The 27,144-nt window shown below is 47.5% G+C and overlaps 1 protein-coding gene across 1 annotated transcript in view; it reads left to right on the forward strand.

Annotated features, from left to right (window-relative positions):
* LOC134523806 (collagen alpha-1(XXVII) chain-like) overlaps positions 1 to 27,144 on the forward strand; it is a 163,093-nt gene that overhangs the window by 72,995 nt on the left and 62,954 nt on the right. The window contains exons 15-25 of the mRNA XM_063353197.1: positions 2,332 to 2,385; positions 2,805 to 2,849; positions 10,715 to 10,768; positions 11,498 to 11,551; positions 11,697 to 11,750; positions 13,653 to 13,706; positions 14,018 to 14,071; positions 15,997 to 16,041; positions 17,397 to 17,450; positions 18,726 to 18,770; positions 26,057 to 26,110. Of these exons, the coding sequence (XP_063209267.1) occupies positions 2,332 to 2,385; positions 2,805 to 2,849; positions 10,715 to 10,768; positions 11,498 to 11,551; positions 11,697 to 11,750; positions 13,653 to 13,706; positions 14,018 to 14,071; positions 15,997 to 16,041; positions 17,397 to 17,450; positions 18,726 to 18,770; positions 26,057 to 26,110 (567 nt within the window). The remainder of the gene's footprint in view (positions 1 to 2,331; positions 2,386 to 2,804; positions 2,850 to 10,714; positions 10,769 to 11,497; positions 11,552 to 11,696; positions 11,751 to 13,652; positions 13,707 to 14,017; positions 14,072 to 15,996; positions 16,042 to 17,396; positions 17,451 to 18,725; positions 18,771 to 26,056; positions 26,111 to 27,144) is intronic.

Below are 27,144 nucleotides of genomic sequence, written 5' to 3' on the forward strand. Positions count from 1 at the left end.
GTCCTCCCCTCCTGGTGGGCTCAGCCAGCGCCATGCTGTTATGTGTTTGGGAGAGATCTCAGGAGCCAGGAAGGAGAGGTTTTACCAGGAGCTGATCTGAAATGGTGACATGCGATGTCTGTTTTCTAACCTGCTTTGTGATCCTACTGGTTTTGCCCCGTATCAGCTGCAGCTACCCGAATGACAACAAATTCTATGTGAGGTACAACTAAACTGTTTTTTTCCCTGACTGATCCCAAGGTCTAGCACTGTGTGTCCTAGGCCAGGATTCAGCTCCATCACCAGACTTCTGGAGTCTGTCGCATCTGTCTTGATCCACTGTGTTGGTCTCTACTGATATTCCAAGCTCTGGTGTTTTTGCTGGAAAAGAGCAAAACCAGCAGTTCACCCTTTGCTACTAAGCCTGATCTAACTTAAACTTCAGATATTTTTTTGCCCTTCCCATCCAGATGAAGAAATAATCATTCCTGTTGCAAGCTTCTTCCTAGCTTTATTTTTAAGGCAGAAAGTCGGTCCTTTGCAATGCTGTTCCTTCAGGAATCACTGCTGCAGCAGTAGCAGTCGGCGGCTGTCTTTCCCAGTTAGTCTGTTGGCACCACTCTGAGCATATAGAAATTTCAAACTGAGATTCAGGTCAGACTGAGTCAGATCTTGTGTCCCAGGGTAATACGCAACTCCTGAATTCAGGATGCGGAAGCATCTCTAGTGGGATTGATGTAAGAGTGACCTCCTCCACTGTCCTGGGGAGAAGGGGACATGTCCATCCTGCCTTCTCCTCTCCGTGGGACAGCACCAGCCTCCTTCCCTGGGGTCTGCAGCATGGAAGCAGGGCTGCAGGGCATGGAGAAGGCGGCTGGGTGTTTGCTCCGGGCTGGCCCCCAGTCAGTCCCTTCCTTCCTTCCCAGCTACAGCCTCCCCAGGGACCAGCCGGGCTCCCGGCTGCCTCCACGCACCCTGCAGGTGTTTGGGTTCGCTGTTTAAGAGAGGCTGAAGTGCAGAATTAGATGTAACTAAAGCCTCTTGCTCTCCTAATTAACTGTGTGGGCCAAGCTTTAAGTAAACGCGTTTCTACAAGAAGCCTTTATGCTGGGAGGTATGAAAAGGGCGTCTGTTGAGGCGGCTGCAGCCCAGTGCTCCCGGCGTGGCTGCGGGCCCGAGACGGGGCAGAGAAGCGCTCCTTCAGCAGAGCCTTCCCTGTTTATTTACACATTGCAGGCAAGGCTGGTGCGCCGTATCACTGCCTCCCTTCATGGTCAGAACGCAGTCAAAGCCTGATTAAATGCTGGCCGCTGAAGGCTTTCCTTTATACACGCACACACAGGTACACGCAGCGGCCGAGACTCCAGTGTCCTCCTGTGCCGCAGTTTCTCGTACCAGTCCCAGTAGGGGATGCCATGCTGGCTTCTCGCTGCACAGAATGACCATGCGGACGAGACATCTGTCCTTACCTCCTGTTTCTCCTCTCTCCTTCCCGTATCGCTTTTAGATATCAGAGCTCGGTAGTGACACAAATTTCTTGACTATTGCCTTTTTTGCTGTTTGGGTCTGTGTCCTCTTTAACACATCCTGAGACACAGGAACGCTGTGGTGGATTCTTGCTGAGAATACAACTAACTTCACTGAGGATAAATACACTCCAGGATTGTCTTAAACCAGCTCAATATTTTAACTTTTCAAGTAGTGGAAGAGGGAAATTAATACATTCAAAAGTTAGGAGGGACATACAAAAACAATTTATCAGATGGTACCACAGTTTCAGACTTCAAGGTGGTTTCTTAATTACTTTTCCGTTATTTTGCCATTAATTTACTAGCCTGAATTCCCTACGTAATTTTAACTGAATCCAGGAACCAAGGCTCCTGGTTTTGGAGCCTGACCACTCTCCCCGACACCTGTATCTGCTGTGGCGCAGGAGCTGGATGCTCCTGTGTGATCCAGGCATCCAGCACCCTCTGCCCCGTTGCCCTGGCCGTGCATAGGAGCAGCAGCACGGGGGGCGCCACATGGGCTGGTCGTGGGCGACAGCTCACATCTCCGGTGGTTACTGTCAACGTGCTTTGGGGTCTCTTCTTTGTGGCGAGAGCAGGATGCGAATAGGAGCTGTGCTTCCCTCACGTGTCTGCCAGGCAAACACCCTGTGCAGCTTTTACTTAGAGGCTGTCTACACATTAAAAGTCTCTTGGCTCGTGCCAGGATGCTGCTTCTGCTGAAGTCAGTGGTGCAATTCCTCAGGGATACTGAGAGACCAGATAGGAGGGGAATTTCACAGCACATACAGCTTTCTGTTGGTTTTGCACCTAATGACTTGGGTAATTTTCTTTCTCTTACTAGGGTGACATGGGCTCGGTTGGACCGATAGGCTATCCAGGACCAAAAGGCTTAAAGGTGAGGAATGTTGCGTGAGTTGTGTGAGCTCTTGTTCTTCCACGGCAGGACTGAAGATTATTCTGTTTCTCCCTTTGGGTAATGGTGACTTTCCTGAGAGAAAGGACGGGCAGCAGTGATGCTTGTCCGTTGACCTAGGCACAAGACTGTTGAACACGACATCCCACTGGTGGTCTGCAGTAGGTGTAAGTCAGTGGAGAATCCCAGGGGCACTTTCCCTGTGCACCTCCTGCCCATGGAGGGTGTTTAAAGAATGGGTGATGGAGCACACTTTGGGAGCAGCCTGGCCTTTGGTCCTGGGCCTGTGCCAGGCCAGTGCTGTGGGTCTGAGGCACCGGCCCCATCAGCAACATCGATGTCATAGACCTGAGCAGTCTTCACAGTGGCTCAGTCTCACTCTGAACTTTCTTTTGTTTCAGGGGCTGATGGGAAACCCTGGAGAACATGGACTGAAAGGTGATAAGGTGATCTGAATACTCCCTTATTGCACTGTGTTTTAATTTTGCATGTAAAAACCCCTTTCTAGCTTCTTTCTCTTATTTATCACCATTGTACTGGTTCCACTCTGGCTGTCCTTTTGCTCCCATCCTTCCACCCTCTCTGCTTTCTTGACACTCCAGTTTTGATTTTTCTTTCTTTTATGATATCTGCCCCATCCCCTTTTCCATGGAGTTCTAGTATAGATCAGTTATGCTCAGATCCTCTTTGGACCTTCTGTCTCCTACTGATGATGACAGGAACTGTAAGATTATCAGGTGTTGCATTGGGCTTTTATGTTTTTATATTGTTTACAGGATGGGATGGGGGGGAGGAGGAAGACCTAACAACGCTGACAGTGGGTTTGCATTAATGCATTTGGGGGAAACACATGATGTGACAAAGCAGCACAGCTCACTGGGTCAAGCAGAGCAGCTGGATCCCCAGGAAAAACTGTCCTGTGTTCGATATCTCTGCTCCCGTTTGGAGAGGCGCACCTCGGTTCAGCTTCCTGCCGAGAGGAAATTGCCTTATGCCAAACTGATATAAATCACTTTAGAAAACGAAAAAAGGAGAAGGGCATTGATTGCAATGATTTAGTGCTGCTGGCACAAAAACACGCAGCTTGAGCTAAATCGGCATGAAGCTGCGTGTGTAAATGTCTCACTGTCATAAGAACCATCCTCCTACAGATATTTGACTGTAGGATTTATTTAGTCTGAAAGAGTGGGAGGTGCAGTCATTTATTGTTGGCTCTGATTGCTCAGGAGAGCAATGGAAAATGACCATTAAGTGTATTCTCCTCCTCCCATCTGATGTTTTATTCTTTTGCTAGATGTTTGCTTTTAGAGAATGATTTAGCAGCCCAAAACTGCACATGGGGGAAATAGTGTCAAGCCAGTTGATTCCACTCTCCTTATAGCAGCTCTTTGCCAGGGCTCCTGTGTCTGCAGTTTCCATTTCTCCCCTGTACCGCATTTTCGCTTTTATAGGGAGGAAGGAAAGGGCAAGAGAAGGACTTTTTCTTCACAAGAAGCGTAAGAAGTTGTAGCTGGTTTCTTGACTCACCACCAATTCCCAGAGCCCACAGACTCTTCTGTCTGCTCCGTGGAATAAATGGTTGAATATCTTAAGAATCGCCAGCATTTAAATCATTGCTTAGCAAAATTAACTTTCCTGGACATTACAGCCTCCATGCCCTTCCCCAGACTGCTCTCTTTATCCCCAGCATTTCTCCAGCCGCGGCTATCACAGTAACCAAATGGTTTGCAGCTCTCCCTAGAGTTATCCTTACTCTAGTGCAGAATTATCCATCCTCCCCCAGTAATCCCATGCTCAGTCTTGCAGCTTCTCTCCTCAGGTGCAGGAAACCTTTTCTTTCCTTCCCTAGCTACCTCTCCCACTGCGTTTTCCTTGGACAGGACAGACTTCCTTCCTGGCTTTCATTACAGCCCTTTCCTAATCTAAGACTGACAGACCATCCCCAAAGCTGCCACTGGCCCAAATGAGTTGACTGTAGTTCAAATATCCCGGGTGCTATCGAACAGTCAGATCAGACCAATGATAATTTTGGAGTCAGACCGAGTTTCCAAAATCTTTTGCGTATCCTTTCCAGCAGTCCAACAGCCAAAGGGCTGGGAAATACAAGGTAAAGAAAAATCAGACCTGCTTAGGCATTGATGGCCACAGGTCTCATCTGCTCAGGTGAAGGCACACAGCTCTGGTGTTGCAGTTTTTAGCCAAAGCATCTGAGTTTGCTGCACTTGTTTGCATGGGTATAGACAAAGTTCATTGGCTCTCCTTCCATTTGGGGGAGGATTTGGCCTGAAATAGCTTTGTGGTTTTTTCAGTTATTTGGTTTTCTGATTTGTTGGTCTCGCTGCTCAGCTAGTTGGCCCAGTTTATAATGCATCCCTTCTCCAACTGATCCAAAGGCTGTTGCGTGCATTTACTCACTCCCATGTTTCTTTAGTGAATGGCACCTTTAAGCCTTTTTATTTTCTCTCACTTCGATTTGGGCATCATGAGAAAAAACACTCATCCCACCTTACAGCTTGTTTACATTTGTGTTTTAATTGTTTATGTTCTGGTACCACTAATAAATTTAAGTGATATCTGGTCTTGCTGCTTTTGCTCAGTTTGTAGCCAGGGAAAAACTCCGCTTTCAAAGAGCTTGTGGTCTAAATGCACATGTGGTAGAAGGAAGGGAGGTTTATGCCCTTCATGTTACGTGAGGGCTTCTGAGTCGCAGAATTGACTGAGGAGGAGGTTGGTCAAGATGGGAAGTACACCCTGCCCTCTTGGACCCTCTTGCCAGGATCATTTTTCTTCTTGCCGCCTGCCTCGTTTCAATGAAAATTGAAAGGCTATCTCAGCCTTTATTAAGGAGAGACATCATAAATCTTTCTTTGCCCACCTTGGTTTTGCCACATGCTTTTTAATTGAAGCTGATCTTAGAAATATCTGACTTAAGGAAATCCCACATACAGGAAAGTTGAGGCAGGATCTCTGTGTTCACTTAGTGCTTGCCTGGGTTTGGGTCACAGGAAGGACCCTGCCTAGAGCAGAGGGATTGGCTTGTCTTGGAGGCTCCCTTCTGTAACCTCTCACCAATCATGTCACTTAATTTCTGCTGCTATTGCTATTTTTAGGCTGTGACATTTATTTAAAGGCTTTCTCTAGTTGCTTACTATCCCTTTTCTGTCCGTTAGATTCTGACTTCATTATAACCCTCCATTGACGTCTTCAGACAAAACTGTTGTACTGCTATGGCCAGAAACATAAGCAACCTCCCTGAATCTTGTATTTATTCTCCCTGTCTGTCGCTCTGAAAGTTTGTCTCTTGCCATTCTTGAAACATTTCCAGACCGCGGTTGTATGCAATCTGCCTCTGCAGAAATCCTTATTCATAGCTTGGTCACCTCCCAAGTAACAGAGTTCCCCTTTCTGCTGCATGATGAAGATGCAATTACAAGGGTGAACTTAGCTGCACAGTCCAGCCACCGTGCAGCAACCTTTTCCCTGCACATTGGTGTGGCTCAAGCACACCCGTCCCACTGTACCACTCTACGAGCATATGAGGTTCCTGACTTCCCTCTGAAGAGCAAATTATTTCAGACTTCCAAGCTGGTGCTGCTTTCCCGCAGTGTGTTCACTGGGAGTGCTGCAGGAGCAGGAGCTGGTGTGCAGAGCCGATGCACAGCCCCTACAGCAGAAAGCTGTGTTGGGCTCCAGGAGTCCCGTTTACACCCCAGCTTGTGAACAGGGTTCAGATATCAGTTGAAGACGCATGATTTTCCATAGGGGTTGAGCTACCATCTGCCAGCTGCCCAAGCATCTCTCCTGAGACTGCAAGTGGGCGCCTCAAATGGCTGGTCCGTCTCTGAAAGACCTGAGCCCTATGCTAAGGGTGTTGAATGTGGAAGATGAATGAATCCAGATATTAGCAAGCACAGATGATGCCCAGGCTCAGCCAACAGTAGCTGTCAGCCTTGTTAAATATGGCCATTCCAACAGCAAATCAACACCTTACACCAGAGAGTCCCAGCCTACCAAAGGCTGAATCTTGTATGAAGGTGTCAGGTGGATTCTCTGGAAAGCAGTTTCTAATAAAGCCATTTAGAAACAGAGGCTTTTCCCAAAGGGATGTGAGGGATTATTGCAGAAGATGTGCAGAAGTCTCCCATTATGTGGCCAGAGGGGAGGGAGATAAATGTACTGGCTCCCCCCTCTTCTCCTCCACCGTGGTTTTCAGAAAGCTGGTAAACAGAGAGTTAAACTTCATCTTTAAAAAAAAAAAAAAAAAAAAAAAAAAAAAGAGCGAGAGAGAAGCCCTAGACATTTGGCAGCATCTGAAATGCTGGGTCAGCAGGGACAGAGAGCAGCAAACTTCACTGCTCCGTGCTGACAGTAATCAGTAACTTTTCATAATTAGGAACTGACGGCAGATGAGAATGTCCTTGGGGACCTTACACCTTCCATCTGCTGCCACTCATGGACTAGACCAGGTTTGCGGGGGAACAGGGACTTTGAGAGTGTCCCGCATCCTTCCTGGCAAAGGATGGTCATTTTCCTCCCGTCGTAGCTCTTGGCTCTTGAACTTGGCTCTTGAACTTGGCCTCTCCTGCCCATCCCCGTGCAGCTGCTGGTGCTGTGCCCTGCATTACTCCCCTGGGATCCCGTGGGAGCAGCCATAGGTGCTGGTGTCACAGGGTCCCTGGAGCACAACCCTACTGCTCATGCCTGGCCAGCCCTGTCAGCTCCAGGCTGCTCTTCAGAGTGCCTTTCTGAGGATGTGTCAACAAAGATTTAATTAGATGTCTGCAATCTCCTGTTAAGCCCATCTGTCTTGGTTGCGGTCCACGGGAGTGGCCTTGTACAGGTTTGTCTTTTTGTAGCTGAGGAAAACTCCCTTCCCTCAACAGCAGTCAGGTCAGACACCGGTAAAACCTAGGCAAGGTGGGAGGGTGGCTGGACTCTGTGTGTGGGCAGCAGGCAGGGAACTGAGGTCACCGCCTCGATCCACCTGGGAGGAGCTCCTCCCTGCAATGCTGCATCCTTCAAAAACGCTGTTACCGTTCCTCTTTGCCATCGCAGGAGGAGGAACCTGCCTCAACACTGAGAGGGTTTTCCCCTTCCATGAGAGGGTGTTTTCCACTGTTTTTTGGACTTTGTTTCCAACATTGCCTTGTTCAGTACTTTACGAGGTGCAGCTCGTTAATCCCAAATGCAGGCATCGCGTGGTGGAGGCCAGGCGTGAACTAGAATAAGGGGCAACATCCCACTCCTCCTGCAGAAATCACATCTTTGTATCTAGCAGCTGAACAGGCAAGTACAGAGCGCATCAATGCTAGCCAGCCCCTTCTGCATCCCCCATACAAGGTTGGTACCGCAGAAGTTAATGATGTTTTTTACAGCTTTGGTTTTCCCATAAAATGGGTCAGCCATCTATTTCCGTTTATATATTTTCATGGAGACAAGGAGAGGGGACAGGGAGGGTTGCATCTGCTCTTACAGGGAAAAGTGGAACTACTGTATAACCCTGAAATAAAGAGTGGTTTTGAGAAGACCACGTGATGTGATGAGTACAGAGGAAAGGTGGAGGAAACGGAGGAAACCCTAGCTACTTGTTCACATAAAGGAGTTTTATGAATCAGGACATCTGTAACTTGTGAAGGACACGGCTCAGTAAAATACCTCTAGTAGTTTTGCAGTTAGCTCCCCTTATATTGCCAAGCAGAAAGTCTTGGAAAAAGAGATGTCCAGTCGTGAGCAAAATGAGGTTTTTTTGCACAGAGACCTCCCCTGCGTCCTACAAACAGCAAACCCACCTCACTCTTGCAAATCTGTCACTTCCCTCGTGGTCCCCTTGCTGTGCGGCGCTGCCTTAAGAAGGGCCGCAGGGTCTCTGAAGCTGCATTTCTTTTTATAGGTGAAACATGAAACACGAAACACAGGCAATATCCCACGGGCAGATCCTGTTTGTAATTTCAGATTGTGCTTTCCTCCCCCTCCTCACGAGCAAAGTCCTTGCAGCCCCTTTTCATCATCTCGGCACCACTTCTTTTTTTTTAATAACAAACACTCCTGACCTCTTTCCTCCTTGGTTTGTTTCCTCATGTTAAGGACACACACCCTGAGTCGCAGCTGCAGATTTACGGTGCTCAAGGCAGGTGAAAGGGGGTGCCCTAGTTCCCAGTTTTTGTTTAAGATACTAATGGCCATCGCAGATGGATCGTTCATGCCATGACGTTTCGCTGGGCTATTGCAATAGCAGGTGAACTCTTGCGTGGAGCCCAGCTAAAGATAAGAGATGTGTTTTGTCTTTCCTCCTTCCTTCTAAGCCTCTCTAATGCCCATTTCTCACAGTTGTTTGAAAACTGTTTTCCCTGTCACGCAGTCGCTAACCCACTTTGCTTAAAGCTCCGTGATAAAGGTTTGTTCCTGCCTTTTGCAACGCTCAGGAAACTTTTCTTACAGTAGTCATTTCTTAATGTCCAAGTATTTCTTCCAAAACAGTATTTCAATGGCCACTTATATTGACCAGGTAGAAAACTGCTTAATAATAATTAAAAAAAATCTTTTTTTTTTTTTGACCCTCAACATAGGTGCTAAAGACAAGGAGTTTTCAGAGCAAACCTCTTACCTTCAGGAAAAAGCATTTTCCTGCTGTCTTCTGTCAGGAGCCAGAATTAGAGTTGCCTGCCGATTTCAGTGTTTTAAGCCTTGAACTAGAAAAAATAAGTAGTAAATTCAGAGAAGATGAGGGAAATCTGGCAATGGCAGGAAAATGAGCTGGGTCATACAGTTGGGTTTTTTTTGCCATCTCTATTGTATCTAATACTTGGGGTTCATACGAGCTGAAGCTGTGCAAATAGCTGATTGTTTCCATTTGCTTGCATTGCCAAAAAAAAAAAAAAAAGGAAAATAGTTTAGATGAAGCAAAATGTTGCTTATTTGACTCCAATTAAAATATTTAAGTTAAAACCCAAATGAGTAAAATCAATTTAACTTTTTTTTTAAGAGCGGCATTTCAATTTTGCTATGTAAAAGATTTGTTTTGAAGATGGTTCAGTGAAATGTTCTGGGAACATTTACCAAAACATTTGAGTGAATTTAGCATGAATCCATGAAATGTTTCCATCATTGAATCTGCATAGTTCTTAATAATTTTTCTTCAGAAAAAGTTGTCTCCAAAAAGTCTTTCCCAACTGAAGCCTTAACCGTTCACAATCTCATTATCCCCTGCATGTTACTGAAGTAGTTAGAATTATTTCAGCTCTCTGATAACAAGTGGGTGGATTTTGCCCAAGTAGAAGTAGACTTCCTCTGTCATCTCTTTGTAGACTTTGGCTCTAGTAGGAGTCCATACGTCTTCCATGTGGACTGTGTTTAAACATACAGCTCTCTGCTCTCGTATGGCTTGTTCCCTTACTAGGAAGCCAAGTTCTGAGGCATCTGCTGCGCATGGGACAGAGTTCCTCTAACAGTTATTTCTGTCAGGTCTTGTCAGTGTACCAAGTCTTTATAGTCATTCCCCCTTTGACTTCCCAAGTAGAATTTTCCTTTCTGTGCCCCATCGTTGACTCATCCTTTGTTTAAGGAAATCACTAAATAAACGAGGTTGGAAGGGACATCGGGAGGTCATCTGGCCCAACAGCCCGCTCACAGCAGGGCTGAGGCAATGCAAGATAGCCCATCACTCCTAAGAAAACCTTCAGGGATGCTTATTTTCTACCCAAGGAGTCAGGATCTGCTGCAATAGTCCAAAGAGAGGAAAGAAGGAAAGCTTGGTTAGGAAATATTGTCAGTGTTCCTCCTGGAGACTCTCAGCCCAGATATTGGCAGTGAGGTGGTTCTAAAGCATTACTAGAAGTTACTCTTGTTTTCTTATGGAAGAGGATTGACCTTTGATACCAGCACTAGAATACGCTCACAGCAACCCCGAGTATTGTTTGTTTTTCTATAGAGCCTTATGAGAGAAAAGGTCCATTCATCGAAACTAAACTAGGCCTTCTGTTCTGCTGAGTTTTAACACTTCACCATCTTCACGGTTGTGTTAGCCGGAGGAACGTAGTCTCTCTTCTTGCAGCTTCTATAGAAACACCATGCTTGGGAATTCGTATTTTACTCTCTCCTGCAGTTTCATTTCTCACTTTAGAACCAATGTTGGGAAATACATGCTTCGTTCAGGATTGTTGTTACAGTTAATATGATCTACAGTTTGCCAGCCATTCAGTTTTGAATGGAGCTAGTGATGAGACTGTTGCTGTGCAGTGCATCATCTAGCATCTACCTGGGCATTTTGGCTATTGCTGTTGCCTATTTTAACTCTCTGGTGATGTGTATCCAGGGTGATCAGGGAGGAGCAGGTGTTCCCGGAGATATCGGCTTCCAAGGAGACAAGGTAATTGGTTTTCTTTCTCCATCATTTTTTTCCTTTCCGTAGCAGTATGCGCGGCCACCAGCTCTCTCAGCTCATCTTAAGCCACAAGAAGCTAGAACTAGCTGCATCCTGCTGTCGGGTTCCCCTGCTCAGATAATTCTGATTTGGCGTATGCTGCGCCTTTCTAAAATTCATGTCAATATATGGATTTTGTTACGCATAATAAAAGCAGTTCTGCTGGGGGCTTTATATAAAAGGGGCCATATCTTCATCCAGAAATTGGAAGTGGCGGGATGGGATTGATGGGGATGGGCGTGAATGTGTGTGGTCCAGCAGCTGCAGACTCGGAGGTTTTGTCTGCTCAGTGCAGCGACTTAAACCCTGACCCAGTGAAACACTTAACGCCGTGCATAGCTTCTAAGCGAAAGACTTCTCCCCTGTGACCACAATATGATACCGACTTCAGCTGACTAATGCTGTACTTCGCACTGCACGGGGGCCTACATGGCGCTGAGCCACAACTAACTGCAACAGCTCACGTGTTCTTCGGGGCTGAATTCAGCCCCGGCTTTATCAGAAACATCTCACTGACATTAGCGCCACTGTCCCAGCTCCCTGTAGGCTGACTTTAGTCCTTAGAAAGTGCTTCTCTCTCTGCTGCAGAAACTGGAGCTGGAGCCTGGGGAATTTGTATTTTTTGATGCTTCATTGTGTTTTCTGAAAAAATATCTCTCTCTCTCTCTCTTTAAGGGCAGCCAGGGTTTGCCTGGGGTCCCTGGGGCACGAGGGAAAGCAGGCCCCCTGGTAAGTAACCAAGTGTCCTCCGCTTCCTCATCTTCCTTTCTGAAGGTTCTGTGCCCGGCTGGAAAGACAGTTTGACAGGGGTGTGCTGTTCTAAATAGGACAGCCAAAAAGCTCACTTTTCTCCATGTTTTTCTGATTTCTGCAGGGAAAAGTTGGTGACAAAGGTCCAGTTGGGTTTCCAGGACCACCTGGCCCTGAGGTATGTTCCACCACCTCCTTCTCACATCTTTCCTTTCTTTGGTAACTCCTGCAGCATCCTGTCTTCAGCAAACCCACACAATAACACCTCTCTCCTGTCTCATTTTGCCTCTGCAGCAAGTTATTTGATGTCTGCAGCTGAGAATCAGCTCTCTGATAAACACCCATGTGGCGTTTGAGAGACTGTTGTTAGAGATGCCTATCTCCTTTCCCCACTGGAGGTTTTTAGCTCTCAAGCCGTGCACAGACAGGCCCACATAGGGTTTTGATTAGGAGGCATGTGCATATAGCTGTTGCTAATTCATATGGAAAGCAAGAGCCAAACGCTGCCTCCCACATGGGCACCCAGCCCAACGGAGGGAGGGGATGGCTGCCACTGCCACCACTCACCATGACACATCAGCTCTGACACGTTTACCAACCCAAATCTCGTGTGTTCTGGGGTCAGAGCCTTTGCTAACAACGGGCAGATGGATTGCTTTAGGACAATTGCTTTAGGTCACCAGAAATACCAAGGCCAAAAGAGCTTTGCTGTGTTGTGGGATTAACTGGTATTTAATGAATTGAGGCCCCCTTTTGTTCAAAGTGGGAGACAGGGAAAACTGTCCATCTTGTACCCGCTGACCACCCTGCACTGAGATTTCCTGATCTCCAACTACCATTCCAAGCCTCTTTCTTCCCGATCTTCCCATGTAAGTCCTATATGTAACAGCTTGTCTGGTCTTGTTCAGAAAGGTCAGCAGGGTTCAGAAAGGTCAGACCCCAAAGATTGTCTCTAACCTGGCAAGAGCCCCAGACTGTCTCCCAGCCACTGACCAGACTCTGTAGACACTGCTCTTTCTACTCGCCATGTTGTTCTCTGGCCCTTGAAGTTGTTCTTCAACTGCTTTTGCAGGGCATAACACTCATTTCTTGAATCTTGCATCTCACTTTTCACCTACCCTCCTCTTTTCAGTGTACGGCTTCAGTTCTCTGCTAGGGTATGATGGCACATGAGTGGTGATGAGGTGGGGAGTATAAACCCATCAAGATGGGTTTATAACCCGTTCTGCATCTCATGGGTTCCTGGTTTTTCCTTCCATTTTTTGTCATAGGTATCATGGAGGGTTTTTTTCCGTTGTAGAAAAAGTAGAAAGTAGTAGAAAAGTAGAAAAAGACCCTTACTGCCCTTACCAAAAAAACTTTCACAGTGATACCTTAAATGCAGGATCAGCTTCCACCAGAAAATTGTCACTTTTCTCCTTCACAAGCAACCAGACGATGTCTGTAAGATGCTAGAGTGCCACTTCCAGCACAACTGATGGTCTGTTTTCCCTTCATCAGTGTTCTGGTATTCTGCTGTGTCTGGAAGGGCTCTTGGTCGAGTGCTGCCACTTAGCAATCATTCCTCTTTGTTGCTATTGGAAATAACCACAGATTCCTTTGTTTCCTCAGCGAAGGGGTGGTGGGTGGAAAGGAGTCGCTGCCTGGCTGAAGGCGGCAGCTAATGAGCATGTCAGCACCTTTCCTAATTCCTCGCCTGCTTCCCTTTGTCGCTGAGGCGTGCAGTTCGTTTCTCGGAGCAGTGAGATTATGCGCTGACTCATAAAGATTAATTAAAAACCAAATTGCCATTTTTAGCTGTGTGATGACAGGGAGGCCCTCACAGCAATAAATCTTCTAAGAAGATGGACCTAAAGGGAACTGCTGGAAAAGGCAGCTGTTGAATCAAACCGATAGTGCTGCTCCCATTGTCTTGTTTCATTCCCCCTAGAAGCTGTGCAGTGGCCCACACACGGACACTGCCAGCACGTAACAAATGTCTCTGCCCTTAGCCTTTAATTAAAACTCTCACAGAGGCTGTCCTCTGAAGCGGGCTGCAAAAGTCCACCTCTGCACCCTGACTATTTCTCATTTTCTTCAGGGCTTCCCAGGTGACATTGGCCCACCAGGAGAAAATGGTCCTGAAGGCCTGAAGGTGAGTGAAGCAGAGACTGAAGCTCTGTGCAGGGTGGGAAGCAGCCAGGGAAAACAAAGTAGTGGGAAGTGGGGGGAGAGAAAGCCCTCGAGATTCCTAAAGATTGTCCTGGCCAGCGTTTCAGCTTGGTCTGTTTGGCTTGAGGTCTCTCCAAGTGCAGGGTTTCCTTTTTTTCGATTTTTTTTTTTTTCTGTAACAAAATTGACATTGGATGATGTCCCGTGGCTGTGAAGGAGACATTCTCCTTTTAATTGCCCTTCTGAGCTTATGTTTCTATTTTCTGAGTATCTTTTCTTTTGGCTCTTTCTCAGGGAAAGCCGGGAGCACGAGGTTTACCTGGGCCAAGAGGACTGCCGGGACAAGAGGTGAGTGTCCTCAGACCAAAAGCAGATCGAATTAAAAGAATAACGTTGAATTTTGAAGATGAATGCATACTGAAATGGTGCCTGTGACTTGAAGTACTTCGGTCCCTCTGAATCTGGATGCAGATGCTAATAGTCAGTGATCAGAGACCGCAGAAGAGGAGCTTCCCCTAAGTTGCAGACATTGCTGGCATCTGCTGACCCTAAACCCTGCATTGTCTTTTCTTTTAAAGTCTATTCCCACCCACCCACACACACCCAGAACGGGTGCTAATGCCCTTTTCCCTGCACATCCCCTTGCACAGGCATGCCCTGACCTGGCTTTTGCTTTCTGCTCCTTTTAAGTGTGTTTTCTTTCAACTGTGAGACCCGCAGGCTGCACTCCCTCACGCAGGACAACATCCTTTTGTAAAAAGGGTACAGCAACTGAAATTGCTCTTCTGCAAAGATTCATTTGCCCCAGCGTCTCGGAGCTTGCAGCTTTCGCTTATCACTTCATGTGAAAGCTTGAAGCTTCATTCCACTTGCAGTCACTGAACAGGGACAATTATCATTGATATAATTGTCCTAGAGCTGCAAATACTTTATAGCAGCAGCAGAGAAGGCCTGAGCGCCCTCTGATTATCCTCTTGTAACTCCAGTGACTTCAGTGTAGTTTCTTCTCATTTAGGCCAGTGTAAGCTGTTTGTCCAGAGTCACGAGACGTTGTGCAAATAATACTCAGCGCACGCATGGGCAGGAGCTCGGTTTAATAGCGCTAATAATTCTTAACTTTTTCTGGGAATTCTTTTGCTTGCTCTCTAAATGGGACTAATGCAAATTAGCTCATTTATTTGCACTGAAATAGGAAAAAAAAATATTCTAGGCAATGTACAAAGGGAATCGAAGCCCTGCATTCCAGGTTCAGGCAGGCATGACCAAGCTGCCTTCAATTTACTCTAGTTAGTGAGCGTAACAGTAAGACTGAAGACATGGACATGGACTTTGACGTAAGCTGCGCTGAAGGACTTTGAACGTGCACCAGACCACACCACAGTGCCTTTTCCGCTGCTGTAACCTGAGGTGGTAGGTCAAGGCCGTGCATTACATCTTCTTTAGAAATGTGGCATATTGTGGGTGGCTTGTCTGAGCCCATTGAGCCGGGTTCCTGACTTCCAGTCCCATCTTCAGCCCGCCAGCTCGTGCCACTTCATTACCACGGCTGACCACCTAAATGAGAACAGCCAGAACTGTGGCTGCCAAGGGCGCTTTTAATTTCTCTCTTGGCAGTTGGTTTTAGACACTTGAGATAATTTTTGTGAAGCTTAATTGAAGGTCTCCTAGAAACTGTAGATCTGATCCTATCACATTAGAAATTGGTGTAGAGCCAAGGGAGAGGACCGAGTCCAATTGCTGTGTGAGATTTTGAGATAGCTCCATCCTGTAGCATGTGTAGTCCCATTTGAAAGCAAAAGGAAAACCTTCCTACAGTTGCCAAATGGTTCTTTGGGAAATTTTGCAACACCCTTTTTTGTGGGGCAAAAAAAAAGAAAGAAAGAAAAAGAGTAGGGATCTCTACAGCATTCGTATCCCTGCCAAATCAAATGAAGCAGAGATGTGTGAGCGTGTCCAGGGCACCCTATGGGCCAAATCCAGCCCATGATAGGCCCAATCAACTGGTGTTGGCTTTGATCAAATTTTGGATGGCCTTTACTGGCAGGACTTGACTTTAGATTTTATTCCTGACCTGGGGAAGGGAGATGAGAAATCTCAGAGATGCTGAGCTGCCTGCTCTAAGATTCAGAAGGACTCAAGTGTTAAAATGTGAGAGCTGAGCACACAGCTGGTGTTTAACTGCTGCTCATACTGCAGACCTTTCATTCTTGCTGCATGGAGAGTCCAAATTTTGTCACTACTTTGCCTTTGATTTTAATTTCTTTTCACCTCAGGGAGATGAAGGACCCTTAGGACCACCAGGAGTCCCTGGTCCAGAGGTAGGTTTCAGTCCTTTACTCAGTTAAAACCAGCTCTGTTGACCTTGCAACGGAATTGTACTTAACACAAAGCTTTAAACCTCCTGGTTTGGGGAGTGATGTGCCCTTCTAAGAAATATTATCTCGTCCAAGGGCTTGGTCCAACTGCTTGATCCAGAATGGCTGAAAGTCAAGGAAGTGTCTTGCACAGAGTGTTGAGTGGGACTCTAATTTTATAACTTGCTTAAAGTCTTAGACCTTGAAAATCCCTCTAACATTTAAATAGTTCATCCTCAAGATAAAGCACGTTGACCGGAAACCATCTCTGTAACCAGCCCTGATGCTTCTTCCTTGATTTATAGTATTTTTCAATAAGTAGAGGGAAAAGCAAGAAAAAAGACCAGACAGTGAGAGAGAGTCCTTTTTGACCCCTGCATCACGCTGAACACATTGATGTGTCACAGCAACACAGTTAAAAGAAGCAAAAAATAATATTATCATATCTGTGAGCTTGCCATCTCAGGATTTTGTAACAGTTATGTACATAATTGTCATCACAGGACAGTAAAATATCTTGACAATCGGTAACTGTGCTGGAGCTTCTGGGCGGATCAGAAAATAAGTGTTTTATCTTGCATTTCCTCCACTGTTCTGGTAGACATTTTTATTCCTTTCTGGAGCAGCATAATAAACCCAGTGTCTCCTGTGCCTGGGGCAGCACCATAAGTGTTCCTCTAGACAAAGGGAAGGCTCAACATGAACCTTTTGGTCTGCAGGTTTATTTCTGCTTTTATGAGCTGTAGCTGTGAATGTCAGCCTGGCTTCCCCCAGTGTAGGGACAATCCTACTCCCAAATCCTCTCTGGATGCCAGGGATGTGGCCATAAGAAGCCCATAAGGCCGAGTCCCTGCCAGTGCTGGGAAAGTACCATCTTTGAATCCTCAGGCTGCTGGTGTCCTTGCTGGCATTGCAACAAGAAAACTGCTGGAAGTAGAATAAATCCAGTTGAACGCAGCACATAATAAATTCAAATAAATTAAAGGGCAGCAGCAAAGCCCTTGGTTTGGTTAATTATAGCCCGTACGTTATGTTTCTGATGCGGTGTTTAAGTAATGGAATCGAGCTGGAGGCTCAGAAATGGGCTGAAACTTGGAGTAGCCGTCTGGGCATGTTCCCCATGGATCAAACCCGGTGTTGCTCGAGACAAAGAGCTTTCCTCTTGTGTTGCCTTGGCCTCAGTAAGGGCTGCTACATCTCTAGCACCCTGAATTCACAGGGACCATCGCTTGTAAGCTGCACCATGTGTCCACAGACACACTGCTGGGACCAAGGGCAGCTGTAAGCTTTTTATATAAATTTTCTTCCATGTATTTCAGGGTCGATCTGGCCGGAAGGGATTTCCAGGAAGACCTGGTCCTGATGGTCCAAAGGTGAGGAAAGAGTTTGTTCATGGGAGGAAAGGAAGAGGGAAGTATCTTTTCTCAACTTTCCCATGCTCCAAGCCTAGCTTATTCATTCCCAAGAGGACCAGGGGAACTGAGGATTTCTCCTTTTCTCTGAATTTTGGGGTCTGTGCTTCTGCCTGGTTTCTTCAGCAAAAAGAACGACGGTGCATTTTTTAAGCCATGTGCTTTATTATAAACAAGTGTGTTCCTCCTTTGATATTAACCAACCTCCCCTCCATCATCTCATCTTATTTTCCATTGCTTCTCCACGTTTTTGTTCTAAAACAATGCACATCATTCCTATCTTTGCTGCCTAATTAGCAGCAGGAGCCATCCCAGGGCAGTTTGCTCCACAAACCCACACTCAAAAGGAAAGAGAAAACCGAACAAAAACAACCTCTTCAAACAGTAAATACCAAAAATGTGGTCTGGCAGCACATCTGGAGTATCTGCCTACTGAGAAAATACAGCTGCCGTCAGCCGGAGACAATACTGGTTAGCGGTGACCCTGGCCACTGGATGGCCTGTCCAGGGGCACTCTGCTGGCCTTCCAGTGCTGCCATGGCTGCCCTTATCCCTGGCGGGTTTGAAATTCTCCTCCTCATCCTGCTTTTCTCTTCACCCCTCATTTGTCTCATTCTCTGAATTTCTCGCATCCTGCACTCTGATTTAGCTCATGTGGGTTCTTTCTGTGGTCTTGGTGTAGAAGCTCCCTGTGACAGTAACGTGCCTATGCTTGAGATTTTGCAAGAGCAGAATCAGGGCGCAGCATTGCCTGGGAATGTTTGGGTTGTCTTTTACTCTTGTGACACTTCCACAAGCAGGTGAAATTTCTGGATCCCTTCTCTGTCATTCAGGAACTACACTTTCCCATGGTGTCCACACTATTGCTTGCCCTAGATGCTCCTCAAATCCTTTGGTTAATCATGGTCCTACCTCTTCCTGCTGATGATGTGTTTCTGTCTTCATCTGGCTGTTTTACTTAATCTTTCAGATTGAAACGTTATGGGTCAGAAACACCCCGACTTCAGGAACATCCTTGATGTGAACTCATGCCTTACTAAACATGTTTGCGTCAGCTGTGTTTCTTGCTTTGGATTATCTTTCAAGTCACAATTGGTTTTTTAAGATGTTACCTCTTGCAGATTTTCCACAGTTCTCACGCAGCAGCCCAAATGATGTACAAAGAATCAGGTTGTACTGGGGGTCTGACTGGGAGCACCAAGTAACTGGTGTGCCTTGTCTCTCCTTGTCCTGCAGGGTGAGCCAGGAAACCGCGGCCGACCAGGGAAAGTTGGTGAGCAGGTAAACGCTTTGTTTCCCATGTCTGTTTGATGATCTCCTGTGTATAATATCTCCTGGATGACCAGGGTGCAGGCAAAAGACAGTGGCCAGGGGCTTCTGGCCACCTTAAATTCGTTCATAGTCCTGATGCTCCAGCTGGGGTGCTCTTAGTCTGCTGAAGCTCCTGGTGAACAGCACTGACAGTGATGATGGTGTCTGTTTTAAACTGGAGGTTTTTCCAGGGGCAGCGCGCTCCGATAAACTCACAGCTCAGGTGGATGTGCTGTCAGTACAGCTCTGCTTCTCTAAGGGGGCAAAGCCATGGTCAGGAAAGAGATTGTGAATTTTTGTGTATCCCTCATCCCTAAAAGAGCAGTTTCAGGGCTTTGCCTGTGTAGGTTTTAAGGATAGGATCCTCTGCTTTGGGTGCTGTGCTGCTTTGTCTCACACTGGATTTTCTGGGGAGTAGAGGAGACCAGCTGAAGAAACCAGGCCCTGGGGGAGAGAGGCACAGAGCTGTGTTTCGCTGTTCCGCAAGAGAGAATGTTCTGCTGGGGTAGCAGGGGACAGACATCATCCCTGCAGGCTGCAGGGGAACCACAGTCATCAAGGAAAAAGAAACAATTCTTCCCAAGGCTCTGTGATTGAAACCAACCAACTTGTCCGCCACCAGCCCTGAAATTGCAGCCACGGAGCCTCCAACATGTTCTGCGCGTTCGTACATGACCACACCAAGCTGGCTGTGGCAGCTGGCCCTGGCAGAGAGGGTGTTGCTTCTCAGCACAGCTGTCCTTCCCAGCACTTTCCCTGCCAAATGGTCAGTGACTTTGGTTTGGTTTAGCTTGTCAGCCTCTCTGGCTTTTCTTTCCCCTGTATGTGACAGCTGAGCATCGCTTCTTCCATGGGTTTCTGACCAAGGAAGTCCAAAAAACCAAGGTGGATCCTTTTCAGTACCAGCAATCTGGTGAGTCTCAGTGTATATCAAGGATGGTTATTTCTATTTGGAAATTAGAGCCATTTCCATATTTTGGTTAATAATTTACTCCATGAAGAGCAACAACTGAAGAAGCAAAGTTGTTCCACACATCTGAGTTCTAGTTCCAGCTGTATCAGATTCGGCACAATCCCGGGCAGCACCTGCCAGTGCTCTGTGCCTCAGTTTCCCCTTCTGTGGAAGGCGTAAGGCAGCTCTGAACAGTGCTTAGCACAACGGCTCCTGTTCTCAGGTGGCACCTACAGATACTGCTGTATTACAGTTAAAAATGAGTATTTAGAAGTACTTTGAGATCCTTACCAACATGTCATCTTTGAAGGACAAAGCATCATTAGGATTATTTTTCTTGAATGTCCCTCAGGACTGACCTTGGATGAAAACTGTAGGCACTGTTCACCAAAAAGAAAACACAGCTGGCCTCCGCTGACACTGAACCCAGCACAGTGGTACGAAAGCTGCCTGGATTATTCTTAGGCAATTAGTCTCTGTCTAGAAATATCACCCAGAAAGAATTTCCATTTCCATGCCAGTCAAGTCATTAGGACAAAAATGTCGCACCAGATTAATGAGAAACAGCCTCCTTTCCCATCACACCTTTGCTGAACAGTGCTGGAGTGTTGGGTTTTCATCCCTCCCTCTGAACACCTAGGCTTCCGCGTTCGGTGTTGGGGCTGGGTTGGTTTTTCACAGAGCTCTGAGGGGTCAGGCTGCCAAGGTCACTTGTCACTAAAAGCCACCTTCACCTCACCCCCGTTTACTCTTGTGGAGGCCTTGATGTTTTCTATTCCACGGGCGCAATAAGAGCGGTCAAACTTTTCAAACTTGCTGCTCTGCCCTCCGTACAGACTCCCTCTGAGTGGAAACCTCAGTATAACGGCGTGAGAAAAGATCAGCCTTCCATCACACTGTGGCCCTCTTCCCTTTCTTAGGGACATCTGTTTAGGCAAACATGGGAGTTTCTGTAAGGTTTCCAGTGACACTAGAGCTCTCATTGGAATAATTAGGTTTTAAGCCACAGGGCAGTCCTCAATGCGTTGTTTTTCCATTGCAAGGACACTGACTCGGGAAGTTCATTCATAAGACGTTTGTTGTCTTCATATGCTGGAAGGATTCCAGCTGCTGGGCTCCCCTGTACCCTGGAAATGTGTGATTTAACCCTTCCTTGCCAGTAGATGGAGGCAGAAGAATATGAAGAAGAATACGGGGCCTTTGGCCCAGGGCACCAGCCTTCCTGCTCCAGAGCTGGGAATGCAGAGCAGGAGGATGTCTTCGAAATGTGCATGTAGGTCAGACAGCCCTGTGGAAGAAGCAGCACCCTGGGGAAGGGTGCTGCAAACCCATGGACCCCCCCTGCTTTGCACTAGAGACTGAAAATATCCGTGAAGAGCTGTGCCAGCTGAAAGAAGCTAAGGTTGACCTACGTCCTTACTGGGAATGAGTCCTGTCACGCCAGAAACAGCTTTCTGAACCTCCTGAGGTGACAGCCCTGCTCCCTGGCATGGTGACGTTAGGGTCAGCCACGCAGCCATCACACCGTGCTGGGAAGGGCAGTCACTCCGCAGCCCCTCAGGGGTGTCTCTTCCCTTGAGGGAGATATTGTTGTCCCAGTATCAGATAGTATTCTAAAATCATTTGTCAAAGAAAACTGTGCCATCGGTTATGTCCCTAATGTATTTTCCTTGCGGTGCTCGGGAATGGGCTGCAATGTCAGTTTTGCAGCTGAGGTCTGACCTGGGGAGACATGGATTGACTTGACCAAGGTGAGATGGGTCGCTGAGAACCGAGCAGGGAATCGCACCGGTGTTTCCCATGTCTTAGAGCAGCGCCTTTCCCAACACGTTTACCTTTCTTCCTCTCCGGTGCATCTCTTTCTGAGCCGCAGAGCTCTCATCCGCGGGTTCGAGGGCACTGGGGTGTGTGCGGCCTCTTTGATCTGAGGGGGGGTTTGCCAGCGTGTCTCCACCTTTCCTTCCCTGGCTCCCAGAGGGCAGTGGGATCCCAGCGCAGCCCCAGGCTGCGGCCGAGCTCCGGTGTACAGGGGGTTAAACCGCGTGCCTTTTCTTTGCGGGTCAGAGCGTCCTCCCTTAAACTGTGATATTTACTGTTTTACTTTCCCTTTCTTTCATCTGAATGGGAGGATTGTACATTTACTCCCTCCCGTCTTTTGTCCCTGGTTTGTTTTGTTTTGAGTTCTAGCGAACCAGTAAAACAGAAAGGCCGTGATCAGTTCCTGCTGGGAGCGACTGGCGGTCCCGTCCCTGGGAGACCCTGCTCACGCTGGGCTCGCCGTTCGGTTGTTTCTTTCAAATGGGCTATGATTTATGCAAGGCTTCATTGCTGACTTGCTCTCTGTTGATGCAGCCAAGAGGGGGGGCTTAATTATGACAGGGCTGGACAATAAATGGGGAAAGCCAGACAGGAGTTAGGAATTACAACCCCCCGGTCCCCCCCCCTTTTCCTTCCCCCCAAGCCCCCAGCAACTTTTTAACAATCTCCATCCCTTTTCCGCTATGCCCTTGGCTGGGGAATACAGCAGACTGAATCATGAGCGACATGCTGAACTCCCCATCTAATATAAATGTTTTACATTCTTTCCTGTATACTGTGGGCCTTTATCCGGGCAGCCACCGCTGCTGGGACTTCACGTGCATCATTACACACGCTGCCTGGAGTCGTGTTTGATGCAGGGCTTCTTTTCAAGCCTGGGAACCCGGGAAAAATATGTTATACTGCAGCCATTTTAGTGTAATGGCCACAATTCATGTCTGCTTTGGTTTAATGTTTGCCACTGGTGGCTTTTCTGATTCTTAAAACCTGAATCTTTTGCTGCTTGTGTTCCCTTTAGTGTCTCTCCCCTTTTGGCCGGTGAAGAATATTGTTACCCAATCTCCCCCGGTTGTTTCATATACTCCCAATAATTTACCGAGATTTATTTTGCCTAGACGTATCCATCTCGATTTGTGTCTGCTTGCAGACACAGCAACGTTAGTTAAGTTACCCCAGAGCAGACAGCGTTGGCTGCAAACACTGCGGAGCTGCTGTGCTGGCAGCCCGGCCGTGTCACAGGGTCCCCGCTGTGCCGTCTCACTTCGGTCCCTACTTTGTCACAGTCACACCGTGAGGTGCTCTCTTGCTGGGTATGCGGGGAGCAGCAACATCTTCCCTTGGGCGGAAACATGATGTACCAGCGCGGACAGAATTTTCCCTGGTTTTGGAGTGAAAACTTTGGCTGTGTTCCCCTTCCATCCTGCCGTTCACCCACGCAGCAGGTGCCGTATTTGCCTCCACCCCGCCAGCGTTGGCCATGCCGGCAGGTTTCCACACAAGCTGCGATAACAAATGGCACATTTGTGACAGCGAGAGGGGTCTTGGGAGGGCGCTGGGTTTGGGGGCTCCTTGGTTTGGGGGCTCCAGTCAGCACTCTGCAAACCATTCCTAGAGCAGCACCGGCTCAGCTGGGAAGCACAACCAACGTATCTCGCTTTGTGACCCAGATCCCTTAGAGACTTTTTGGGGTGGGAGCCAATGCTGCTGTAGAGAGCGTCTCAGGAGCGTTAGTCTTCAAGCCTGATTTGGGATATGCGACGCGCCTCAGAAGTGCTTTTGGAACAGTCTTGTTCTGAATGGTGACAACGTTCTCTGCAAGAGCAGGGCTGACCTGAGTAACCCAGAAGTATCTTAGAGAGCATCTTCCCAGGGAGAGAGAGAGCGTTCTGCAGATTTTATGAGAAATTAGAAATGAAGGAACAGATTTATTCTTTCTTGATTATCTTGTTTTTGCTTAGCAATGCATTCCCTTGCTTCATCTCATTGCTTTGCCATTCTCTCCTCTGCCTTAACATTTGCCTTCTTCATGGCCTTGGGCTACTGGAAAACTTCAGTAACTGGATACACTTATCAGCTGTGTATCTGCGCTTGTGTCTCATCGAAAGGATAATTGACTCGGCAGCCTTCGGCAATGCCACCCAGTGGCAACCTTGCATATGCAGATCTTGCAGATTCGCCTGCTCTCCGTGTGGTTCCTGCGCTGGGCAATCTGCTGCGGAGTCCAGCGCCGCTCTGCTCCCACGCGTGTCGTGTCCACACAGCCTGGCCACTATGGCACACTTCTGCACTGGAAAAGTTTCAGCTTTGGACACAGCAAAGACCATTTCGGTGCTGAAGTCAGAAGGGTTGGTGACATTGAGGCCCTGATGGGACAGTAGAGCTTTCCTGGTAGTAGATGTCTTCCCGTGGTTAATTGATATTTCCATCATGGCACAGTGGCATGCGGCTTTCCTGGGACATCATCTCTGGATGAATTGCTAACGCAGGCATCTAACTCCAGGCTCCGACATACCCGCTGAGCTCTTTGCTTTCTCTTATGAGTTTTTCCTAAACTCTTTTCACCTGGATGCTGCTCACATGCCAGAGTGTGACAAGGGCTCTGCAGCTCCCGAGCGCGGTGTGTGGCTGCTCCCTGCCAGAGGCGAAGCCAGCTGAGCGTCCAAGTGAGAGATGCTTTTGTTGAGCCCATCAGCATGCCTCAGTGAGGAGCTCCTCTCTCCAGTCATGTTCAAAGGACGGCATTTAATTGCACCATGTGAGGAATGTTAATGCATGAAGTCTCTCGGCATTTGGAGTCATCGTCAGAAGCTGTTCCCTCTAAAAGTCATTGGAGAGTGACCCACATTGCATTTTATGGCTCTGAATGGGTCTGCTGAGCCTCACACACGTGAGAATAGCGATGAGACTGGTTATTTTGCGCTACAGCTTTATGGTGGGAGCAGAACTTGATGGAGAGAGAGAGGCTTTTGGTGGCGGGAGGAGCTGCGCGACCTGCGAGTAGGCTGCTCTGTCGGTGCTGGATGCTCCTCTGTAGCTGGGGGGTGTCACTCTACGCTCTCAGTGCACAGATGTAAACAGAACCACAGCGATCGCAGACTGCAGAGAGCCCCTCTACGAACTGCACACGTGTCAGGCCAGCTGGGGACGGAAAAAGCAATGAAGCAGCAGTACAGAGAGGAAACTTCTGCTCCTTCTCTTGCCATTGCCCCAGAAAGGAGATAGCAGGGTGAAAATCGCTCCCTTTTCTGAGACCACACTCCAGAAGTTGCCTTGCTCTTGTCCCCATTGTGTTTGTTCATGCGGAATGTTTTCTTGAGTGCATCATTTGAAAACCTCCTTGATGTTAAAGTGAAAAGGTGAGATGCGTTTGCATAGAGGCACTTTACAGTTTATTATGAAGATTTCAAATTATTCTAAAAAAGAGGAAGATTAGGGTGATACCACTGGAGAGTCCATCTCCTGTCTCTGACTTGCTCAGCCGCCACCTCCCAGTACCAATCAGACTGTTGCCTAAAATCAAACAAGCTGGGGCACGGCTTCATTTGACACCACCCATGCCAACTGTGGGCAGGTTGTGAAGTGTTTCAACAGGAGATTAATCCCTTTAGTTACAGACTCGTTGGAGGAACTAAATATAGATATCTGTCTCCTAATGCCCCTTGCTGGGACCAGGGACCAGGAGAATCATGCAGTGAGAGAGAGCGCCTACTGTGGCACAGGACGGTCCCTTTCATCTCTAGAGCCAGAAAGTTGGTAGGAAGGTTGCTGTATTTTAATTCTCAGGAATCTTAGCTTGAGATTGCATCTGTTCCCATCTTTCTAATTAAAAGCAGTTCTGTTTGTTTCTTCATTATCCCAAACGTTGTTAAATCCTGACAAATCCTGAGCTTAGACTCGTCTTTTTTTCCAAGATAGTTTCTGAGCAGTGTGACAGATCTGCCCTGCTGGCCCCTCTGGCTGCGTCCTCAGACCTGTATTTCCCACTGACATCCCAACAGCATGACACTGTCCAGGGCAAAATTAGGTTGCAGAAGCGTTGGAAGCAGGTCAGATGAACCCAGAGGAAGTCCACCCAGCACGGCAGTTACAATGATGGTAACTCTCAGACTCTGTGCAACCCAGGAGCTCCCACTATCGATGCTCTTGGGGAAGCGGCACTGACGTTTCGGGAAATGCTTGCAAAACAAAGCCACGCTATGGACTCAGCCTTTCTACGAAACGTGCTTAACTCATCCCCTATACTGTGTGTTGTGGCTCTTGCAGATCCTAGTGCTGCCGTTCCAGCTGGCGCCTAAAGCAGAACCAGCTGTGGAGTTAGACGTTCCCATGGCCGGGAGCAACTCTGTCCGCTCTGGTAGCCAGTAGGAATTACTGAGCGGTATACGAGGGATGCTGTGCTATTTCAACCAGCAAGGTGGACCAAGGAACTTGTTTACTTTCTCAGCAAACAAAACGGAAAATTAATTGTGCTTTTCTCTTTCCTCAGGGTTTAATGGGTTTTATTGGTCCAGTGGGGGAGCCTGGAATAGCGGGAGAAAAGGTAAGATTGCTTGCAACAAATTGGTGGTTGTAACTTTTGCAGGGTGAGGGAGACTGGGGCGGGAGGAATATTGTGGGGATTTAAGTTGTCGTGTCAGTGCAACACCCAGCTGGGAACGCAGCACATCTGAGCCAGTCTTGGGCCAGGCAAAAATCATCCTCTTTGGATTTAGGAATTAACATGCGCTTGCCCTCCAAGGAGATGCTGCCAAATATTCTCTGAAAGTGTAAGCTTTATTCATTCATAATCTGCCAGAAAGCTCGTATTTAACAGTCAGTTCAATTTTTTTTTTCTGGGAATGAGGGACCCATCAGCCCTGTGTTCCTGGTCAAGGGAGGAGCCCAAGGAGTTTAGGTTACAGCAGATTTGTGCAGGGATGTGCTCACAAGCCCATGCTGAGTTGCCAACGGGGTCGCGCAGGACCAGGGCTGAGCCTGCACTGAACAGGAGGGCTCAGCAAATTCTTAGGTGCAGAAAAGGTACAAGAGTACGGGCACCCGTCTGAGCAAAGGCTGTTCCAAATATTTCCCTTTTCATTTGATGAGGACCATCCTGTCTGGCTGCCCCTGCGGTTACACTGAGCACCCTACTAAGGGCTGGTGCCCTCTTGTGTACAGTACAGATACATGCTGCTTTCAGGAAAAAAAACTGGCTTTATTTTCCATAAAAATGTAAATGGACATTAATTTGTTTTCTATTAGACTGTAAAATTTTATTCAGGGGTAGCTTCCAAAGACAAATCATCTATGTCATTCATTGTATCTCAGTTGCAGACTGCTGGTTTTCATTGGTGGTTTAATTATTCACAGTCTAGCCATAAAGATAGTAAAGAGCATAAAATGATGCATTCCACACATCAGTTCTCTCGCACGCTTTTATTACTTCAAGTCCTGTCCTCTGGGTAATGATGTCAAGACTCTGTGACAGTTACACGGTGTTCGCTGCAAATGCATTTTATTATTCGTCTGCATCAGCCTTTGGAAAGCGCTTTGCGCTGATGGTCTCTGGTGGGGCAGCAGCAGAAGCAGGCTCAG

This window comes from Chroicocephalus ridibundus, chromosome 15 (genome assembly GCF_963924245.1).
Source record: "Chroicocephalus ridibundus chromosome 15, bChrRid1.1, whole genome shotgun sequence".
NCBI lineage: Eukaryota > Metazoa > Chordata > Aves > Charadriiformes > Laridae > Chroicocephalus > Chroicocephalus ridibundus.